This window comes from Leucoraja erinacea, chromosome 11, assembly GCF_028641065.1.
Source record: "Leucoraja erinacea ecotype New England chromosome 11, Leri_hhj_1, whole genome shotgun sequence".
Lineage (NCBI taxonomy): Eukaryota > Metazoa > Chordata > Chondrichthyes > Rajiformes > Rajidae > Leucoraja > Leucoraja erinaceus.
In genome coordinates, this window is record NC_073387.1 from 52,913,644 (window position 1) to 52,931,992 (window position 18,349).

Consider the following 18,349-nt stretch of genomic DNA (forward strand, 5'->3'; position numbering starts at 1 on the left):
AACAGCATACAAAAACAAAACAAGAATATTTATAAAGTGTCATAAACAATATCTATAAATAAATGAAATTGTATGTGTCCGAAAAGGTGCAGGAAGAAGCCAAAGCTTATTAATTTACACTCCTTATTCAACTGCTTATAATTATCCTAGACAAATATAGCAGCTATATGTACACCAGCAGCTATTAGTACATCAAATCTGTCTCAGTTTCATTCTGTATCAACAGAAGAAGTTGCCACTCCTGAAGAGTTGGAGCCTGACCCAAACGGCAATGAATTCCTCAGTCGCTTGGCTGCTGGTGAAGATCTGTGCTCAAAGCATTTCCTCTTTTAAAATCACCACATTGTTTTCTCTGGTTTGAGTTGAATCAGAGTGAGAACATTTGCACCTGTATATGAAGAAAATAAGCCATGTACCATGGACACATGCGGAATCATTGTCTTGTAACACGCTACAGATGTATCATTTATTTCAAGTCAAGTTATTTTCAATTCAACAAAGTTCAGTGCCAGGGTTTATGATCATGGGCTGTGTGTTTGCAACAATGCATTGTTGTGACACAGATTGCTAGCATGTGGGGTCCCTGCACGCAGGTTTTTGCCAAACCATCCCGTGCATTACTTGAGAGAATTCTACATTCAAATAACTAAAAAAAGGTAAACAAGCAAACAATGAGACGCTCTGGTTTCTACATGTTTCTACATTGTGCACTTATAGTCATAGTGTCATATAGCATGGAAACGGGCTCTTCAGCTCAACTTGTCAACACTGACCAACATGCCCCATCTACACTAGCCCCACCTGCCTGCATTTGACCAATATCCCTCAAAGTCCATCCTATCCATATTCCGAAGACAGACACAAAAATCTGGAGTAACTCAGCAGGTCAGGCAGGATCACCGGACAAAAGTAGTAGGTGAACTTTTGGGTTCAGACCCTACTTCAGACTATCCATGTACCTGTCAAAATGTTTCTTAAATGTTGCGATAGGACCTGCCTCATCTGTTATAACATTCAAAACAGGTGCAAGTAGACGCATTACTGATAGGATAGGAAGGGGATTGAGGACTGGGCCAAATGTAGGCAAATGGAACTCTTCCAGTGTGCAAACTTGGAATTCAGTCCCCCCGTAAATAAACCTGAGACATTTTCTACATTCTTCATGCATACCAAATTAAAGGTGTTGTATTTGAATGCATGCAATATAAGAAATAAAGTGGATGAGCTTGTGACACAGTTAGACATTGGTAGGTATGATGGTGTGAGAATTACAGAGAAGCAAGAGGATCGGAGCTGAATCTTTAAGGTTATACATCCTATCGGAAAGACAGACAGGTGGGCAGAGGGGATGGGGTAACACTGTTGGTAAGGAATGAAATTCAGTCCTTGGCGAGAGGTGACATAGGATCACACGATGTAGAGTCATTGTGGATAGAGCTGAGAAATTATATGGGGACAAAGAACCTAATGGGAATTATTTACAGGACCCCCACATATTACAGGCCAGGATATAGGATACAACTTGCATCAGGAGATACAATTGGCCTGTAAGAAAAGCAATGATACGGCGGTCATGGGAGATTTTAATATGCAGGTAGACTGGGAAAATCAGATTGGTACTGGACCCCAAGAAAGATAAATTGTAGAGTGCCTCCGAGATGGATTCTTAGAGCAGCTTGTAGTGGGGCTCACTAGGGAAAAGGCAATTCTGGATTTACTGAACCAGATTTGATAAGGGATCTCAAGGTAAAGGAACCATTAGGAGGTTGCGACCACAACATGATACGTTGTAACCTGCAATTCGAGAGGGAGAAGGTGAAATCGGATGTGCCGTTATTGCAGCTGAACAAAGGGGACTACAGAGGCATGAGGGAGGAGCTGGCCAAAGTTGTCTGGAAAGGGACCCTAGCAGGGATGATGGTGGACCAGCAATGGCAGGAATATCTGTGAATAATTCGGTGGATGCAAACCTTTTCATTCCAAAGAGGAAGAAAAATTCCAGGGAGAGAAAGAGGCGACCGTGGCTGACAAGAAAAGTCAAGGACAGTATAAAACTAGAAGAGAAGGCATATAACATTGCCAAGATTTCTAGGAAGCCAGAGGATTGGGAAGCTTTAAAGAACGACAGAAGGCAGCTAAAGAGGCAATATGGGGAGAAAAGATGAAATACGAAGATAAGCTAGCTAATAATATCAAAGAGGATAGTATGAGTTTCTTCAGTTATATAGAGGGTAAGAAAGAGGCAAGAGTGGACATTGGACTGCTGTAAAATGATTCAGGAGAAGTGATAATGGAGAATAAAGAAATGACAGAGCAGTTGAATAAAATGTTTGCATCAGTCTTCACAGTGGACGACACCAGCAACATGCCTGAAATTCAAGAGAGTCGGGGGGTGGAAGTTAGTGGAGTGGCTGGTTGGGTCTGACTTTGATGGTTGGTAAGAATTTAGTGTCCATTATAAAGGATGAGGTTACGGAGTACTTAGAAGTTCACAATAAAATAGGCTGAAGTCAGCATGGCTTTGTCAAGAGGCGGGCTTTGTCAAGAGGCAGACTTACCTGACAAATTTGCTGGAATTATTTGAAGAAGTAAATAGCAGGACAGACAAAGGTGATTCAGTAGATGTTGTATACCTAGATTTTCAGAAAGCCTTTGATAAGTTGCCACATGGGAGGCTGCTAAGGAAGACGAGAGCCCATGGTATCAAAGGGCAGATACTGGCATGGATATCAGGTTGGCTGGATGGCAGAAGGCAAAGAGTGGCATTAAAGGGGGCTTTTTCTGGTTGGCTGCCAGTGACTAGTGGAGTTCCGCAGGGGTCGGAGCTGTGGCCGCTGCTCTTCACGTTGTATATTAATGATTTGGATGAGGGGATTGTAGGCCTTGTGGTAAAGTTTGCGGGATGATACAAAAATAGGTGGAGAGGCAGGTAGTGTGGAGAAAGCAGGGTCTCTGCAAAATGACTTGGACAGGTTCATGGAGTGGGCAGAGAAGTGGCCGATAGCATATAGTGTAGAAAAGTGCTGAGTCATGCATTTTGGTAGCAGGAATAAAGGCGTAGATTATTTTTATATTGGGGAGAGAATCCAGAAATCGGAGGTGCAAAGGGAATTGGGAGTGGGGTGCAGGATTCCCAAAAAGTTAATCGGCAAATCGAATCAGTAATAAAGAAAGCAAAGGCAATGCTAGCATTTATTTTGAGTGGGTTTATATACAAAAATAGGGATGCAATGCTGAGGCTCTATAAAGTGCTGATCATACCACATTTGGAATATTGTGAGCAATTTTGGGCACTATATCTGAGGAAGGATGTGCTGGCTCTGGAGAGGGCCCAGAGGAGGTTTACAAGAAAGATCTCAGGAATGAGTAGGTTAACATATGATGAGCGTTTGACGGCAGTGGGCCTGTACTCGCTGGAGTTTAGAAGAATGAGGGGGGACCTCATTAAAACTTATAGAATAGTGAAAGGTTTGGATAGAGTAGATGTGGAGTGTCTAGAACTAGAGTTCATAGCCTCAGAATTAAAGGACATTCTTCTAGGAAGGAGATAGGGAGAATTTCTTTAGTGAGAGGGTGGTGAATCTATGGAATTATTTGCCACAGAAGGCTGTGGAGGCCAAGCCAGTGGATATATTTAAGGCAGAGATAGACAGATTGTTGATTAGTACGGGTGTCAGAGGTTATGGGGAGAAGGCAGAAGAATGGGGTCAGGAGGGAGAAATAGATCAGCCATAATTGAATGGTGGAATAGACTTGATGGGCCGAATGGCTTAATTCTACTCCTATCACATGATCTGATGATCTACACTAAAGCTACTGTCATTTAGGGCATAAGTTATTTTTAAGAAAGGAAAAAAATGAAAAAGACCACATTGACTTACCATTTAATTTTTTGCATTTGGTCAATTGTATCTGGAAGAGGAATATTGAACGTTTCTGGCAGAAACAAGACCACAATTCCTGAGAACACCATCAACACCCCCATCACAATAAACGGCAGGATCTCTTGATAACTACCTGCAAAAAGAAAGCATACATTTACCTACAAGTGAAAATCAACAAATTAATATAAAAAGCCAAAGTATTTCATGTAACTGAGATCAATGTGAAATCAAATGTATATTTAAGACATTTGTCAGCATCCCTGGGTAGAAGGAATGGGTGACATTTCGGGTTGAGGCACTTCTTCAGACTGAGAGTCAGGGAAGAGCGAGACACAGAGGCAAGGAAAGTTAAGATGTGAAAATTAGACATCAAAGGAGAAATAAATCAAGGAACGTGTAGACTAGATCATAGTTAGCTAGGAGAAGGTGAGACCAAAGCACACAGAAACCAGGGCATCGGAGATGTCCTCATTATTTAGGGAACAGGGGTCCCCTCTTCTATTATAGATGAGGCTCTCACCAGGGTCTCCTCCATATCTCGCAGCTCTGCTCTTATTCTCCATCCCCTTCTCGTAACAAGGGCAGAGTCCCTCTTGTCCTCACCTTCCACCCCATCAGCCGCCGCATTCAACATATAATCCGCCGACATTTTCGCCGCTTCCAACAGGATCCCACCACTGGCCACATCTCCCCATCTCCTCCCCTGTCTGGTTCCACAGAGACCGCTCCCTCCGTAACTCCCTGGTCAATTCGTCCCTTCCCACCCAAACCACCCCCTCCCCAAATACCTTCCCTTGCAACCGCAGGAAATGCTACACTTGTCGCTTTACCTCCCCCCTTGACCCAAGCAGTCTTTCCAGGTGAGGCAGAGGTTCACCTGCACCTCCTCCAACCTCATCTACTACATCCGCTGTTCTAGGTGTCAACTTCTCTACATTGGTGAGACCAAGCGCAGGCTCGGTGATCGCTTCACCCAACACCTCCGCTCAGTTCCCACTAACCAAGCTGATCTCCCGGTGGCTCAGCACTTCAACTCCCCCTCCCATTCCGAATCCGACTTTTCTGTCCTGGGCCTCCTTCATTGCCAGAGTGAGGCCCAGCACAAATTGGAGGAACAGCACCTCATATTTCGCTTAGGTCGTTTACACCCCAGCGGTATGAACATTGACTCCTCCAATTTCAGATAGTCCTTGCTTTCTCCCTCCTTCCCCTCCCCTCCCCTCCCCAGCTCGCCTACAAGCCTACTGTCTCCACCTTTTTCTTTCTTTTTCCCTACCGCCCCCCACCCCCCGACATCAGTCTGAAGAAGGGTCTCGACCTGAAACGTCGCCTATTGCTTCTCCATAGATGCTGCCTCACCCACTGAGTTCCTCCAGTATTTTTGTCTACACAGAGATAAAATGTAATAGTGGACAGTCAGACTGGGCGGAGAACTGGGAAGGTGGAGGGATGGAGATAGAGGGAAAGCAAGGGTTACTTGAATTTAGAGTTGATAATCAAAGCATGCACAAGTCATTTCCATTTTCAGGTTTGGGTGATTTGCATTGTTCCTGATCTGGTTACTCTGATATGGCTTCTTGGTGGGGAGAAGGGAAACATGTTTTGAGTTTCAGTTGAATTAGATTTCAGTTGATTCAGATTTAAATTTTGACAGTCACATCAAATCAGTAACAAAATCGGCCTACTATCACCTCAAAAACGTAGCAAGATTAAGAGGACTCGTGTCAGCTCAAGACTTAGAAAAACTTGTACATGCCTTTATTAATAGCAGGCTAGATTATTGTAACGGTCTCCTTGCAGGTCTTCCTAAAAAAACTGTCAGGCAGCTACAGCTTGTTCAGAACGCTGTTGCTAGATTTCTAACAAAGACCAAAAAATGTGAACACATTACACCAATTCTTAAATCCTTACATTGGCTCCCTGTATGTCAGAGAATTGATTTTAAAATCCTGCTGCTCACCTATAAATCACTACATGGTTTAGGACCAAAGTATATCACTGACATGCTTCCACTATATAAGCCTTCTAGATCTTCTGAAACCAATCTGTTAGTGATTCCCAGAGTAAATACAAAACATGGGAAAGCAGGATTTAGTTACTATGCAACAAATAGCTGGAATAAACTTCCTGAAGATTTAAGACTTGCCTCAACTTTGACCACTTTTAAAACAAGACTGAAAACTTTTATGTTTACTTTAGCTTTCAGCTAAATCTTAACTACATTGCACTTTTAACTTTTGCACTTTTTATAATGCATTTTTAATTTTGCTTTTCTTTTCTTTTAGTTCTATTTTTTATTTTATTTTATTATTTCATTTTATTGTATGACATGTTTTTATGTGAAGCACTTTGAGTCTGCCTCGTGTATGAAATGGGCTATATAAATAAAGTTGCCTTGCCTTGCCTTGAAGTTTGAGTTGAGTTTATTGTCACGTGTATCTAGGTACTTTTGTTGCGCTTACCAGTCAGCGGAAAGACGATACATGATTAAGACAACACGTGATTGAGAGAATACATGATTGAGACAATACATGATGAATCATCTGTTTGAGATTGTATGTTTCAGGGGAAATATTACTGAGGGATAATAACTAGTAAATAGGCATGTGGATTGTGCTAATGTGGTGACAGGGAACCACAGACAAAGCCTAAAAAGTAGAGACATGGAATGCAGCAGTGATGACACCCAAGTTTCAAGAACTTCATTGATGATGTTATAGCGTTCACCTATCGTTATAACAGAAAATTGGATCTCCTGTCATCTAGGTTAGATTTGTGGATAATCATTTTATTCTGTAATCAAGACCTAGTTTGTTACTGTCTTTCAGTAACCTCCCTTCTGTAATTAAATGTTTAAGAAATAATTGCAGATGCTGGAAAAATCGAAAATAGACAAAATGTTGGAGAAACTCAGTGGGTGAAGCAGCATCTATGGAGCGAAGGAATAGGTGGGGTTTCGGGTCGAGACCTTTTTTCAGACTGATGTGGGGGTGGGAGGGTGGGGAAGAAGAAAGAAAGAGGCAAAGACAGTGGGTTTGGGAGAGCTGGGAAGGGGAGGGAAAAGAGGGAGAAAGCAAGGACTACCGGAAATTGGAGGTCAATGTTCATACTGCTGGGGTGTAAACTACCCAAGCCAAATATGAGGTGCTGCTCCTTCAATTTACGGTGGGACTCACTCTGGCCATGGAGGAGGCCCAGGACAGAAAGGTCAGATTTGGAATGGGAAGGGGAATTGAAGTGCTGAGCCACTGGGAGATCAGGTTGGTTATTGCGAACTGAGCAGAGGTGCTGGGCGAAGCGATCGCCAAGCCTGCGCTTGGTCTCACCGATGTAGGGCAGTTGACACCTAGAGCAGCGGATGCAATAGATGAGGTTGGAGGAGGTGCAGGTGAACCTCTGCCGCACCTGGAAAGACTGTTTAGGTCCTTGGATGGAGTCAAGGGGGGTTGTAAAGCGACAAGTGTAGTATTTCCTGCGGTTGCAAGGGAAAGTACTCGGGGAGAGAGTGGTTTGGGTGGGAAGGGACAAATTGACCAGGGAGTTACCGAAGGAACGGTCTCTGCGGAAAGCCGAAAGGGGAGGAGATGGGAAGAACTAGGGTGGGGGAGGGACGGAGAGAGAGGGCAAACAAAGGTTACTTGAAGTTAGAGAAATCATCTTTCTTTACTACCTAATCTACCTGTGATCTATGTTGAGATAGTGTAAAAAATCCTCATAACCTACAAGAATAGGGTGGCATGGTGGTGCAGCGGTAGAGTTTCTGACTTACAGCGCCAGAGACCCAGGTTAGAGCGCCATGGGTGCTATCTGTGTGGAGTTTGTATGTTCTCGCCGTGACTTGTGTGGGTTCTCTCTGAGATCTTTAACTTGCTCCCACACTCCAAAGACGTAAAGGTGGCTTTGGTAAATTGTAAATTGTCCCTAGTGTGTGTAGGATAGTGTTAATATATGGGGATCGCTGGTCGGTGCGGACTCGGTGGGCCGAAGGGCCTGTTCGCGTGGTGTATCAGTATATTAAAAAAACGAAACATCAAGAGATGTCATTGTTACCTTACCAAGTAAAACAATGTAAGGAGAAATAATACTGCCAATTCCGGAAGTCATTGAACTCACTCCAAAACCTGTGTTTCTAATGGGGGTTGGATATAGTTCGGAGGTGTAGACATAAAGCATGATTGCAGCACATGTGCTTCCCAGTTTTCCAATTAACACCAGCACTGTAGAAAGTGTTGAATGATCTAGAAAAAGCAGAAAGAGCTGTATTAATGCTATCGGTCTGCAAGCGGCAAGCTGTGTGGATCTGTCACAAACGTAACACAGAGCTTAGTTTTCACCAGTTCAGTTCAGTTTAGTTCATGGTCACTAGGTGCAATGAAAATCTTTTGTTGTGTGCTAGCTAGTCAGTGGAAAGACAATACATGATTACAATCGAGCCATTTACAGTGTACAGATACATGATAAGGGAATAATGTAGAGGAGATGAGTATAGAAACTGATGTAATGTTAAAAATTGTAGGAGGCATTGGTGAGACCAAATCTGGAGTATGGTGTACATTTTGGTCGCCCAATTGTAGGAAGGATGTCAACAAAATAGAGAGAGTACAGAGGAGATTTACTAGAATGTTGCCTGGGTTTCAACAACTAAGTTACAGAGATAGGTTGAATAAGTTAGGTCTTTATTCTCTGGAGCGCAGAAGGTTAAGGGGGGACCTGATAGAGGTCTTTAAAATGATGAGAGGGATAGACAGAGTTGATGTGGACAAGCTTTTCCCTTTGAGAATAGGGAAGATTCAAACAAGAGGACATGACTTCAGAATTAAGGGACAGAAGTTTAGGGGTAATATGAGGGGGAACTTCTTTACTCAGAGTGGTAGCGGTGTGGAATGAGCTTCCAGTGGAAGTGGTGGAGGGAGGTTCATTGGTATCATTTAAAAATAAATTGGATAGGCATATGGATGAGAAGGGAATGGAGGGTTATGGTATGAGTGCAGGCAGGTGGGACTAAGAGGAAAAAAAATTTGTTCGGCACGGACTTGTAGGGCCGAGATGGCCTGTTTCCGTGCTGTAATTGTTATATGGTTATATGGTTATATGAGATTAAGGAGATCATAGTTAATGTAAACAATGTTGTTGTAGGAGTAGAGATTTGAGAGTGTGGAGCGGGTGTAATATGTGATTGTAGATCTGTTTTTGTGGCTAGCATGCTAATAATCGTCTGGGATGGGTGCCATCTTGTGTGCTTCGGTTACATGTACATGTTAGCACCAATCATGTTAGCTCCAAAGAGTAAACATCGGGAAACTTTTGTGTCTTTTCTCTGCCTTTAAAATTGGTTTGTGTGGATTTAATTTTGAAATGAAGGAAGCAATGCAGTGTATTTTATCTTTACAGAACTGACAGGATCTTATGATGTGAATTTTGAAACATTGTTGTAAGAGATGGTTGGCCATTCAATGAAGCTTGTTAATTTGGTAGCTCAGACTGTTAATTGCTTCGATAAATGGCACAGCGGCACACTGGCATAGTGGTAGAGTTGCTGCCTTACAGAGCCAGAACCATGGGGGCTGCCCGTATGGAGTTTGTACGTCCTCCCTGTGACTCCAGTTACGGAGTGATCGCTGGCCGGCACGGACTCGCTGGGCCGTAGGCCCTGTTTCCACGCTGTATCTCTAAAGTAAAGTGCAGTCTAAAGGCTTGTTCACGATTGTCACACTAGGATGTAGAAGTAGTATAAAACTTACTAGATGGTATGAGGTTCATGAAGAGCAGAACACCTCCACTTAGAATAAGAATGCCCGAATGGCTGAGCCTGCGTGGAAATTTCCAGAGGAGAAACCAGGATGCGAAATTGGCCGGAATCTCAATGGCACCAAATAGGAAACAATTCAGATAGTCGTTGCCATGGAGATTGGGTACATTCAGAGACAGACCATAGTATCCAATTACTATAATCATCCTGCAAAATAAAAGGCAAAATACTACTTGTTAAATACTTTTGTTTTTAATGTTCTCCCAACCTGTTTTTGTTGTCTTGTAGAGTCTCATTGTCTGTAACTGATTTTCACCTAGCCCCCAGCCAACAATGGTTGCGTCATCATCGTTACTTCTTTGCATATCTTTCATTCATATCTCTCTACATCACCATCTATATTTCTCATTTTCCCTTCCCCAGATTCTCAGTCTGAAGAATGGTCTTGACCCGAATCGTCACCTATTCCTTTTCTCCAGAGATGCTGTCTGACCCGCTGAGTTACTTCAGCACTTTGTGTCTATCTTCGGTCTCATTTCTAAGATTTCTTCTTCCATTTGATTTCAGGTCGTTTGTAGAACCTGAACATTGTGGCCTTTGCAGCCTTGTTTTAACATCGAACAGTACAGCACAGGAACTAGTGTTGGATGTTTCCATCCTGGAACAAAGGTTCTGACTATCTACCCCTTCTATACCTCTCATAATTTTATATACTTCCATCTAGTCTCCCCTTAACCTCCGACATTCCAGACGAAACAATCCAAGTCTATCCAATCTCTCCCTTGAGCTAAACCCTCGTATCTAAGAAGCATTCTAGTAAACCTCCTCTGCACCCCTTCCAAAGCCTCCTCGTTTCCTGCAATGGGGCGACCAGAACTGTATGCAATGCTCCAAATGTGGCCTAACCAAAGTCCTATAGAGCTGTATCATGACTTCCTGACTCTAATACTCAAAGCCCCTCACAATGAAGGCAAGCAACACCATAACACCATCTTTACCACCCTATCTATGTGCTGCCATCTTCACTGAGCTATGAGCTTGGACTCCTGGATTCCTCTGTACATTAATATTGTTAGGGGTCTTGATATTAACTGTATACTTTTGCCTTCCTTTCATCCTCACAAAATGCAACGCCTCGCAGTTCCTCGGGCTAAACTCCAACTGGCATTTCTCTTCCAATTTCTGCAATTGATCTATATCCATTATATCTCTGACATCCTTCCTCACAGTCTGCAAAACCTCCAATATTGGTGTCATCAGTAAAATTATTCATCCATTCCTCTACATCTACATTCCATAAAAAGGCTGCCAACATCATCAAAGACCCACACCATCATGGCCACTCATCTCTCCACAGCCATCAGATAGAAGGTACAGGAGCCTGAAATCTGGTACATCCAGGTTCAGGAACAGCCTCTTCCCCACAGCCATCAGGCTATTAAACTCACCATCAAACAAACTCTGAACTATAACAGCCTATTGCACTTTATCTGTTTATTTATATGTGTATATATATGGTCTATGGTATATAGACACACTGAACTGTTCTGTATTTAAGTTTACAATATTCTGTTGTGCTGCAGCAAGCAAGAATTTCATTGTCCTATCTGGGACACATGATAATAAACTTTCTTGACTTGACTTGACATTTACGTCCAGGTAAATTATATAAAGCACAAACATCAGAGGTCCCTGCACAAATTATGGTTTGTAGGTTAATTGACCTCTGAAAATTGTCCCCAGTATGTAGGGAGTGGATGAGAAAGTGGATAATATAGAACTAGTGTGAACGGGTGATCAATGGTCAGCATGGATTTGATGGGCAGAAGGGCCTGTTTCCATGCTGTATTTCTAAACTAAAATAAATAATTAAAACCCGGTCAGTGGAAAATATTTAGAGAAATTCTAGTTTAGTTTAGTTTTGACTAGTTTAGAGATACAGTGTGGAAACAGGCCCTTCAGCCCACCAAGTCCGTGTCGACCAACAATCACCCGTCCACTAATTCTGTTAAGCCAGTTTTGCATCCTACGCACTAGGGGTGATTTTACAGAAGCCAATGAACTTACATACTGGCATTCTTCGGAATGTGGAAGAAAACCGGGGCACATGGAAGAAACCTATGCGGTCACATAAGAGAACGTACAAACACTGTACAGACAGCACCCGTAGTCAGGATTGAACTCCGTCTCTGGCGCTGTGAGGCAGCAACTCTACCGCTGTTGCACTGCGCCGATAAAAGAACATATTCCTCACAGATTATTTTTAATAAACAGGTCATACTTACCACACGAGTGCGCTAATGACTGTGATGACTAGGATATTGCAAGATTTTATCAATTGAGTAACTGGAACAGATTTTACTTGTTTATTCTGTATATGTTCAAGCTGGAAGAAAAACAGAAGATTCAACATTGCATCAGCTCAGCGGAAATTGTCAGTATTATTATCCACGTCTCCTGATTCATATTGGACATGGGATGGTCCAGAAACGGATTATTCACAGTTTGTTCTGTGAGCTTGTGAATGTATGAATGAATGATTGAATGAAACAAGTCACAGTGATATTCTTTGTTTTGCACACCAAAGGTATGCAAAGATTCGCCACATAAATACCGCTGAAAAAGTTACAAAGTATCCCAGCTTATATATAGAGGATTGAGCAATGTTGCACAAATTGCAAAGTAGCCTTAAACAACCTTGGCACAACCTCCTAAAGGGGCTGTCCCACTGCGGTGACCTAATCCGCAAGTTAAGAAGAGTGTCTTCGACCTTCAAGCTTGAGAGCACTCGCCTAGAAAACCATGAGCTGGATCGACCACACACACACACACACACACACACACACACACACACACACACACACACACACACACACACACACACACACACACACACACACACACACACACACACACACACACACACACACACACACACACACACACACACACACACACACACACACACACACACACACACACACACACACACACACACACACACACACACACACACACACACACACACACACACACACACACACACACACACACACACACACACACACACACGGCAGGGGCCAGGGAAAGCGGGTGAGCTCTGTCTGAAATTCACACCTATGATATAGGGGAAGGTTTAGAGATGGCTGCACAGTGTATGGTAAGTCCTTTAGAGAGCACAGGGGGGGGGGGGGGGGGGGGGGGGGGGGGGGGGGGGGGGGGGGGGGGGGGGGGGGAGAAGGAGTGGAGAGACTTTTAAGAAATACTAGACTAAGTGGGACCTGTTGGGTCCTAGCTTCACGCGGGAGGGCTGGTATCCCAACATAATATTCCACGTCTCCACCAATTCCAAGATTGCTGGCCGGTGTGGGGGGGAGGGGGGTTTTCTGGAGTGCAAGTATGGGTGTTTTGGGGCCGAAGGGACTGGTTTCCAGAGGGCTAGATGGACATTGTGCACTGAATGGATTCTTGGGCTGGCAGCTCAGTCACTCAGGCCTGGCAGCTCAGTAACTCAAGCCTGGCAGGCTGGCAGCTCTGAAACTGCCAGAAATTCTGCCGAAAACAGGTGAGAGTGTGAGAGATAAGGGGGAGAGGGTGGACAATCAATTTTAGACATTGTCTTTTTTTTTACAGTTGCAAAAGGCACACGCAGTTGCAAAAGGCACACACAGTTGCAAAAGGCACACGCAGTTGCAAACGGGAAGGTTTTTTTTAAATATACTCTTTTATTGGCATTCACAGCAAACACATTTACATAAAAAGGGTTTCAGGTATAATGCTATATGTATACATCATCCACTTAGGTTTGTCTTGAATTACCCCTATTTGAGATTTGTACAAAACAAATATAGAAACAAGAACACAGTAAAAACTACGAACACTTAGGGAGTGATCTTTTCTTTACCATATAATCCAAAATTTGTAAAAATAAAGCCTGGCCTATGAGGCATTACATAGTTAACCCAATGTTCCCAGTGTGTCACAAATAAATCCAGTTTAAAGTCTTGAACCCCTTTCTAGAGAAAAACTCTTTGATAAATATCCGTTAACTTCAATTCTAGCAGTGGGCTTATTATATAGTACCTGTCTGGTTTTAATAATAGTGACATGTAGGCCAAATCTATGCAGAACTCGATAGAGAAAGCTCCAGTTCACAGTCGAATGCCTTTTCAGCGTCCACACTTATCACTATTGCTTCAATTTTGTTTTGTTTAATGTAGTCCCCAATATGTAATGTCCGTCGTATATTGTCCTGTGTTTGACATTGTCGAATAAACCCTGTCTGGTCATTGTGTATTAATTTAGGCAAGAACTGTCCTACCGTTTGGCCATGATAGAAGTGAATAATGTATAAGCTACATTAAGAACTGATATTGGTCTAAATGACCCACACTCTGTTTTATATTTACATTCTTTTGGTATAGCAGAGATAATTGCCTCCCTCCAGCTCGGTGATGTTTGTGTCTTTTTAAAACCCAGTTTAATGTACGGAGTATAATAGGTGTTAACTCATCTTTAAATTCCTTATACCATTCTGTCTTATAACCATCAGATCCTGGTGGCTTGTTTAGCTTCAGCCTACTAATTGCAATTTTTAATTCACCCTCTGTTATGTCTCCAGTCATTATCTTGTTTTGTCCTTCAATTAATATAGGCAAATCTAAGGAATTCAGGTGTCTATTTGAGTTTGGTTACCTCCTGGAACATCAGAATACAGAGTTCTGTAGAATACTTCAAAGGCTTCCTGAATTTCACTTAATTTACTTTTCAATATTTTTGTTCTTGAGTCTTTGATTCTGTGAACTGTATTTTCAGCCATCTTTTTTTTCAGTTTCCACACCAATACGTTCATAGATTTAGAACCATTTTCATAGTGCCTCTGTTTAAGGAACATTAACTTTTTGTTTATTTCTTGTGCAGGCAGATTGTTGATTTCATTCCTAGTATTCCTCATTTCCTGCAATGTATTCCGCACCAGCGTCAATTTGTGTTTCCTTTCTAGTTCCTTCAGCTTATTTTGCAAATCATCAAATCTTTTATTCCTTATTTTTTTCATATATGAAGATATTGCTATAATTTTTCCTTTTAGAACAGCCTTCAAAGCATCCCACAAAATAGGGGAAGAGACCTCTCCGTTATCATTGAATTCTAAATAGAGACTTATCTCCTTTTTAATTTGTTCCTTAAAGTTAAGATCATTGAGTAGGCTCGAGTTCAGTTTCCATGCAGCATTTTTTGGACGTAGGTGCATGGTCACTTAAATCTATTGTTCCAATTCCACAGGTGTGTATTTTATCTTTATCCTTTCCAAATGTTATAAAATAGTCTATTCTTGTGTATAGAGAGTTTGGGGCCGAGTAATGGGTATAATCCCTTCTATTGGGGAAAAGGTCCCGCCATATATCAATTAAACCGACCTCTTTAAAAAGAGTTTTGACTTTCTTATGTAAAGGCTTTGTACCATGAGTTTTTCTACTGGACGAATCTACCTCTGTTTGTAAATGTATATTTAGGTCTCACCCACAACTAAGAAGGCCTTCCGTTTCCATTATCATGATATTAATAATTCTCTGGAAGAAATTAAAATGACTTCCAGGAGGTGCATATCCATTCAGCAACGTAACTTGATTCCCATCTATATTCCCCCTATCTAAAATAAATCTACCCTCCTTATCACTCATTTCAAATACTTTCTCAAAATGTAACTTGCTTGAGATGAGAGTAGCGACTCCTCTCCTACGTCCCAATATATATGAGGAGAAACAGAGGTTACTGAAACCCATTCTTTTAAGTTTTTCGAGTTCTTTGTCATTCAGGTGGGTCTCCTGTAGGTATATTATATGGGCTCGTTCTTTCTTCATTTTAGTTAGAATTTTGCTGCGTTTAATTGGGTTTAACAGTCCATTCACATTAAAAGAGATGAATTTTACCTTGCCAGTAGCCATTTGTATTTAACTTTCTGTGTATCAGTAACATGGTGAAATTAGACATAACAAATCTACTCCCTGAAGAGACAAAAACAAAAGAACATATGAAAAACCAAAGGCATGATTCCAAGGTAGGAGTCTCCTGTTGGATAGGGGGAAACAGTTGAAAGTAACAAATGAAGTAACGCACCGTCATCTTTTAAGTTCTTTTCAGCTCACCAACATTTTTAAAATTAGACATAACTTAAAGCTCGCAAATTAGGTCGCCGCAGTGGGACAGTCCCTTTAATCTTAGCATCATTCCTTTTCCCCAAACTACTAGCAAATGCGGCCTAGTGGAAATGAAATTTCAACACAATTAAATTTGTGGTTTTATAAAAATGTGCTGAATATTTTCCCACCTTTAAATTCCAATTAGATTCTGAAGTTACAAAATCTGAATCTTGATCAATAGTGCAAACCCCATAGATAGTGCTCTGAAATTTAATTAGAATTTTTGTAAAAATGGGCAGTTTTTAAACACATGTGGATACAAGGAACTGCAGATGCTGGTTTACAAACAAAGACACACAGTGCTGGAGCACTACAGTGGGCCAGGCAGCATCTCTGGAGATTTTTAACAAATAACTGTTTCAGTAGAGGAACTACTGTCCAGTATTGGTTAATGTTTGTGGAGATAACTTCTTACAACCAATCATTTCTAGATTGTGACATCTGTGTATTACACAAGGGGCGGCACAGTGCCACAGTGGTAGAGTTGCTGCCTTACAGTGCCAGGGACCTGGGTGCAATCCTGATTACTGGTGCTGTACGGTGTTTGTACGTTCTCCCTGTAACCATGTGGGTTTTCTCCGGCAGTGCTGGTTTCCTCCCACACTCCAAAGACAAAAAGGTTTGTAGGTTAATTGGCTTCAGTAAATTGTCCCTAGTGTGTAGGTGAGTGCTAGTGTATGGGGTGATCGCTGGTTGGCTTGGACGCAGTGGGCCGAAGGGCCTGTTTCCATGCTGTTTCTCAAAAGTCTAATATAAAGTCCAACTCAAAAGCAGAATATTTTTGTTTTCTCAATATTACAAGCAATAGACTAATTTTAGTTTTCCACTAATAAAGTGTTTATAGGATAAAGCGCATGGGAATCGGAGAGAGAATTAGTGAAACAATCTTGTTAATGATCTGAGAGTAATCCCATGTAATGTATATCAAGAACGGTGAGAACTACATTCTGCATTCTGTATCTTTCCCTTTGCTCCACCTATTGTGCTTGAATTTGGTTTTTGAGTGTATTATGTATAACATTATCCGATTTGAATGGAAAACATGCAAAATAAAAATATTCATTCTACTTCTGTCTACGTGACAATAATAAGCCTGAACCTGTCTTTTAATGGAATGAGGCAAATGTGATCTTATCTCCAAAAATAATTTTATCCAGTGAGAAGTTATGACACACTGTTCAAGTTGATCTGGTTTAGTTGAGTTTAGTTTAGGGAGACATCACGGAAACAGGCCCTTCGGCCCACCAAGTTTATGTCGACCAGCGATCCCCATACACTAACACTATCCTACACACCAGGGACAATTTATAATTTTACCAAGCCAATTAACCTACAAACCTGTACGTCTTTGGAGTGTGGGAGGAAACCGGAGCTCCTGGAGAAATCCCATCCAGGTCATGGGGAGAACATATGAACTCTGTACAGACAGCACCCATAGTCAGGATCGAACCCAGGTCTCTGCTGCTGTAAGGTAGCAATCTACCGCTGCGCCACCGCTGCCCTATTTGTGCAGTTGCTGTGGTACAGATGCATATTTGTCAGGATACTCATGCCTAATATTTCTGCAGTGAAGTCGGGTCGAAAATGTACATCCATTCTTTTTTGTGTGAAGTCAGGTTTGCAATATTAAAGTCTTAATGATCGAGTAGCTTGGTGAAGACTTATCATCTTAACACGTGGATAACAAAAACTAACACAAGTGGGACCAACGTCAGACCAAACAATATCAAGGAGTAGTGTAGGAAGGAACTGCAGGTGATGGTTTATACCAAAGATAGACACAAAACGCTGGAGTAACTCAGCGGGTCAGGCAGTATGTCTGGGGAAAAGGAATAGGGGACCTTTCGGGTCCGAACCCTTCTTCAGACTGAAAGATAGAGAAGGCTCAATATCAAGAGGTAATCACCTTCTGAATAAAAGATATATGAAAATAACTGAGCTCTGTGTTAAAGAGCTAAAAAACCACACAATGAAATAAATGGTCTTGCCCCAATACCTCATCGTCAGTGAAAAGTACTGCTGGTGGAGTAATGCCATTTTTCTTTGCCATGAATCGAATTATTGATTCAGCTTCCTTTACCCTTCCCTTGGACAGTAGCCAGCGTGGAGATTCAGGAATAAACCTAGAATTAAACAAGGTATTCTGTAACAGAGTTATTGAACCATCAAAGGATGTGAAATTACTACCATGATATTCTTTAATAATAAGAGTGGCACAGTGGTGCAGATGGTGGAGCTGCTGCCTCACAGCACCAAAGACTTGGGTTTGATCCTGACCTCAGGTGCTGTCTGTGTGGAGTTTGCATGTTCTCCCTGTGACCACGTGGGCTTCCCCTGGGTGCTCCTGTTTCCTTCCACATCCCAAAACACATGCGACTGTAGGTTAATTGGCCTTTGTAAATTGCCCCGAGTATCTAGAGAATGGATTCGAAAGTGGGATAGCACAGAACTGGTGTGAATGGGTGATTGATGGTCAGTGTTGCTTCAGTGGGCTGAAGGGCTATTTACATTTGATG

General features: G+C 42.0%; 1 protein-coding gene across 1 annotated transcript in view; it reads right to left on the reverse strand.

Moving 5' to 3' along the window:
• LOC129701825 (solute carrier family 22 member 4-like) overlaps positions 1–18,349 on the reverse strand; it is a 42,913-nt gene continuing 24,564 nt past the window's right edge. Inside the window, exons 5-10 of the mRNA XM_055643295.1 lie at positions 17,830–17,956; positions 11,919–12,019; positions 9,626–9,840; positions 7,940–8,122; positions 3,882–4,017; positions 1–388 (exon numbers count right to left, since the gene is read on the reverse strand). Of these exons, the coding sequence (XP_055499270.1) occupies positions 313–388; positions 3,882–4,017; positions 7,940–8,122; positions 9,626–9,840; positions 11,919–12,019; positions 17,830–17,956 (838 nt within the window). The 3' untranslated portion in view covers positions 1–312. The remainder of the gene's footprint in view (positions 389–3,881; positions 4,018–7,939; positions 8,123–9,625; positions 9,841–11,918; positions 12,020–17,829; positions 17,957–18,349) is intronic.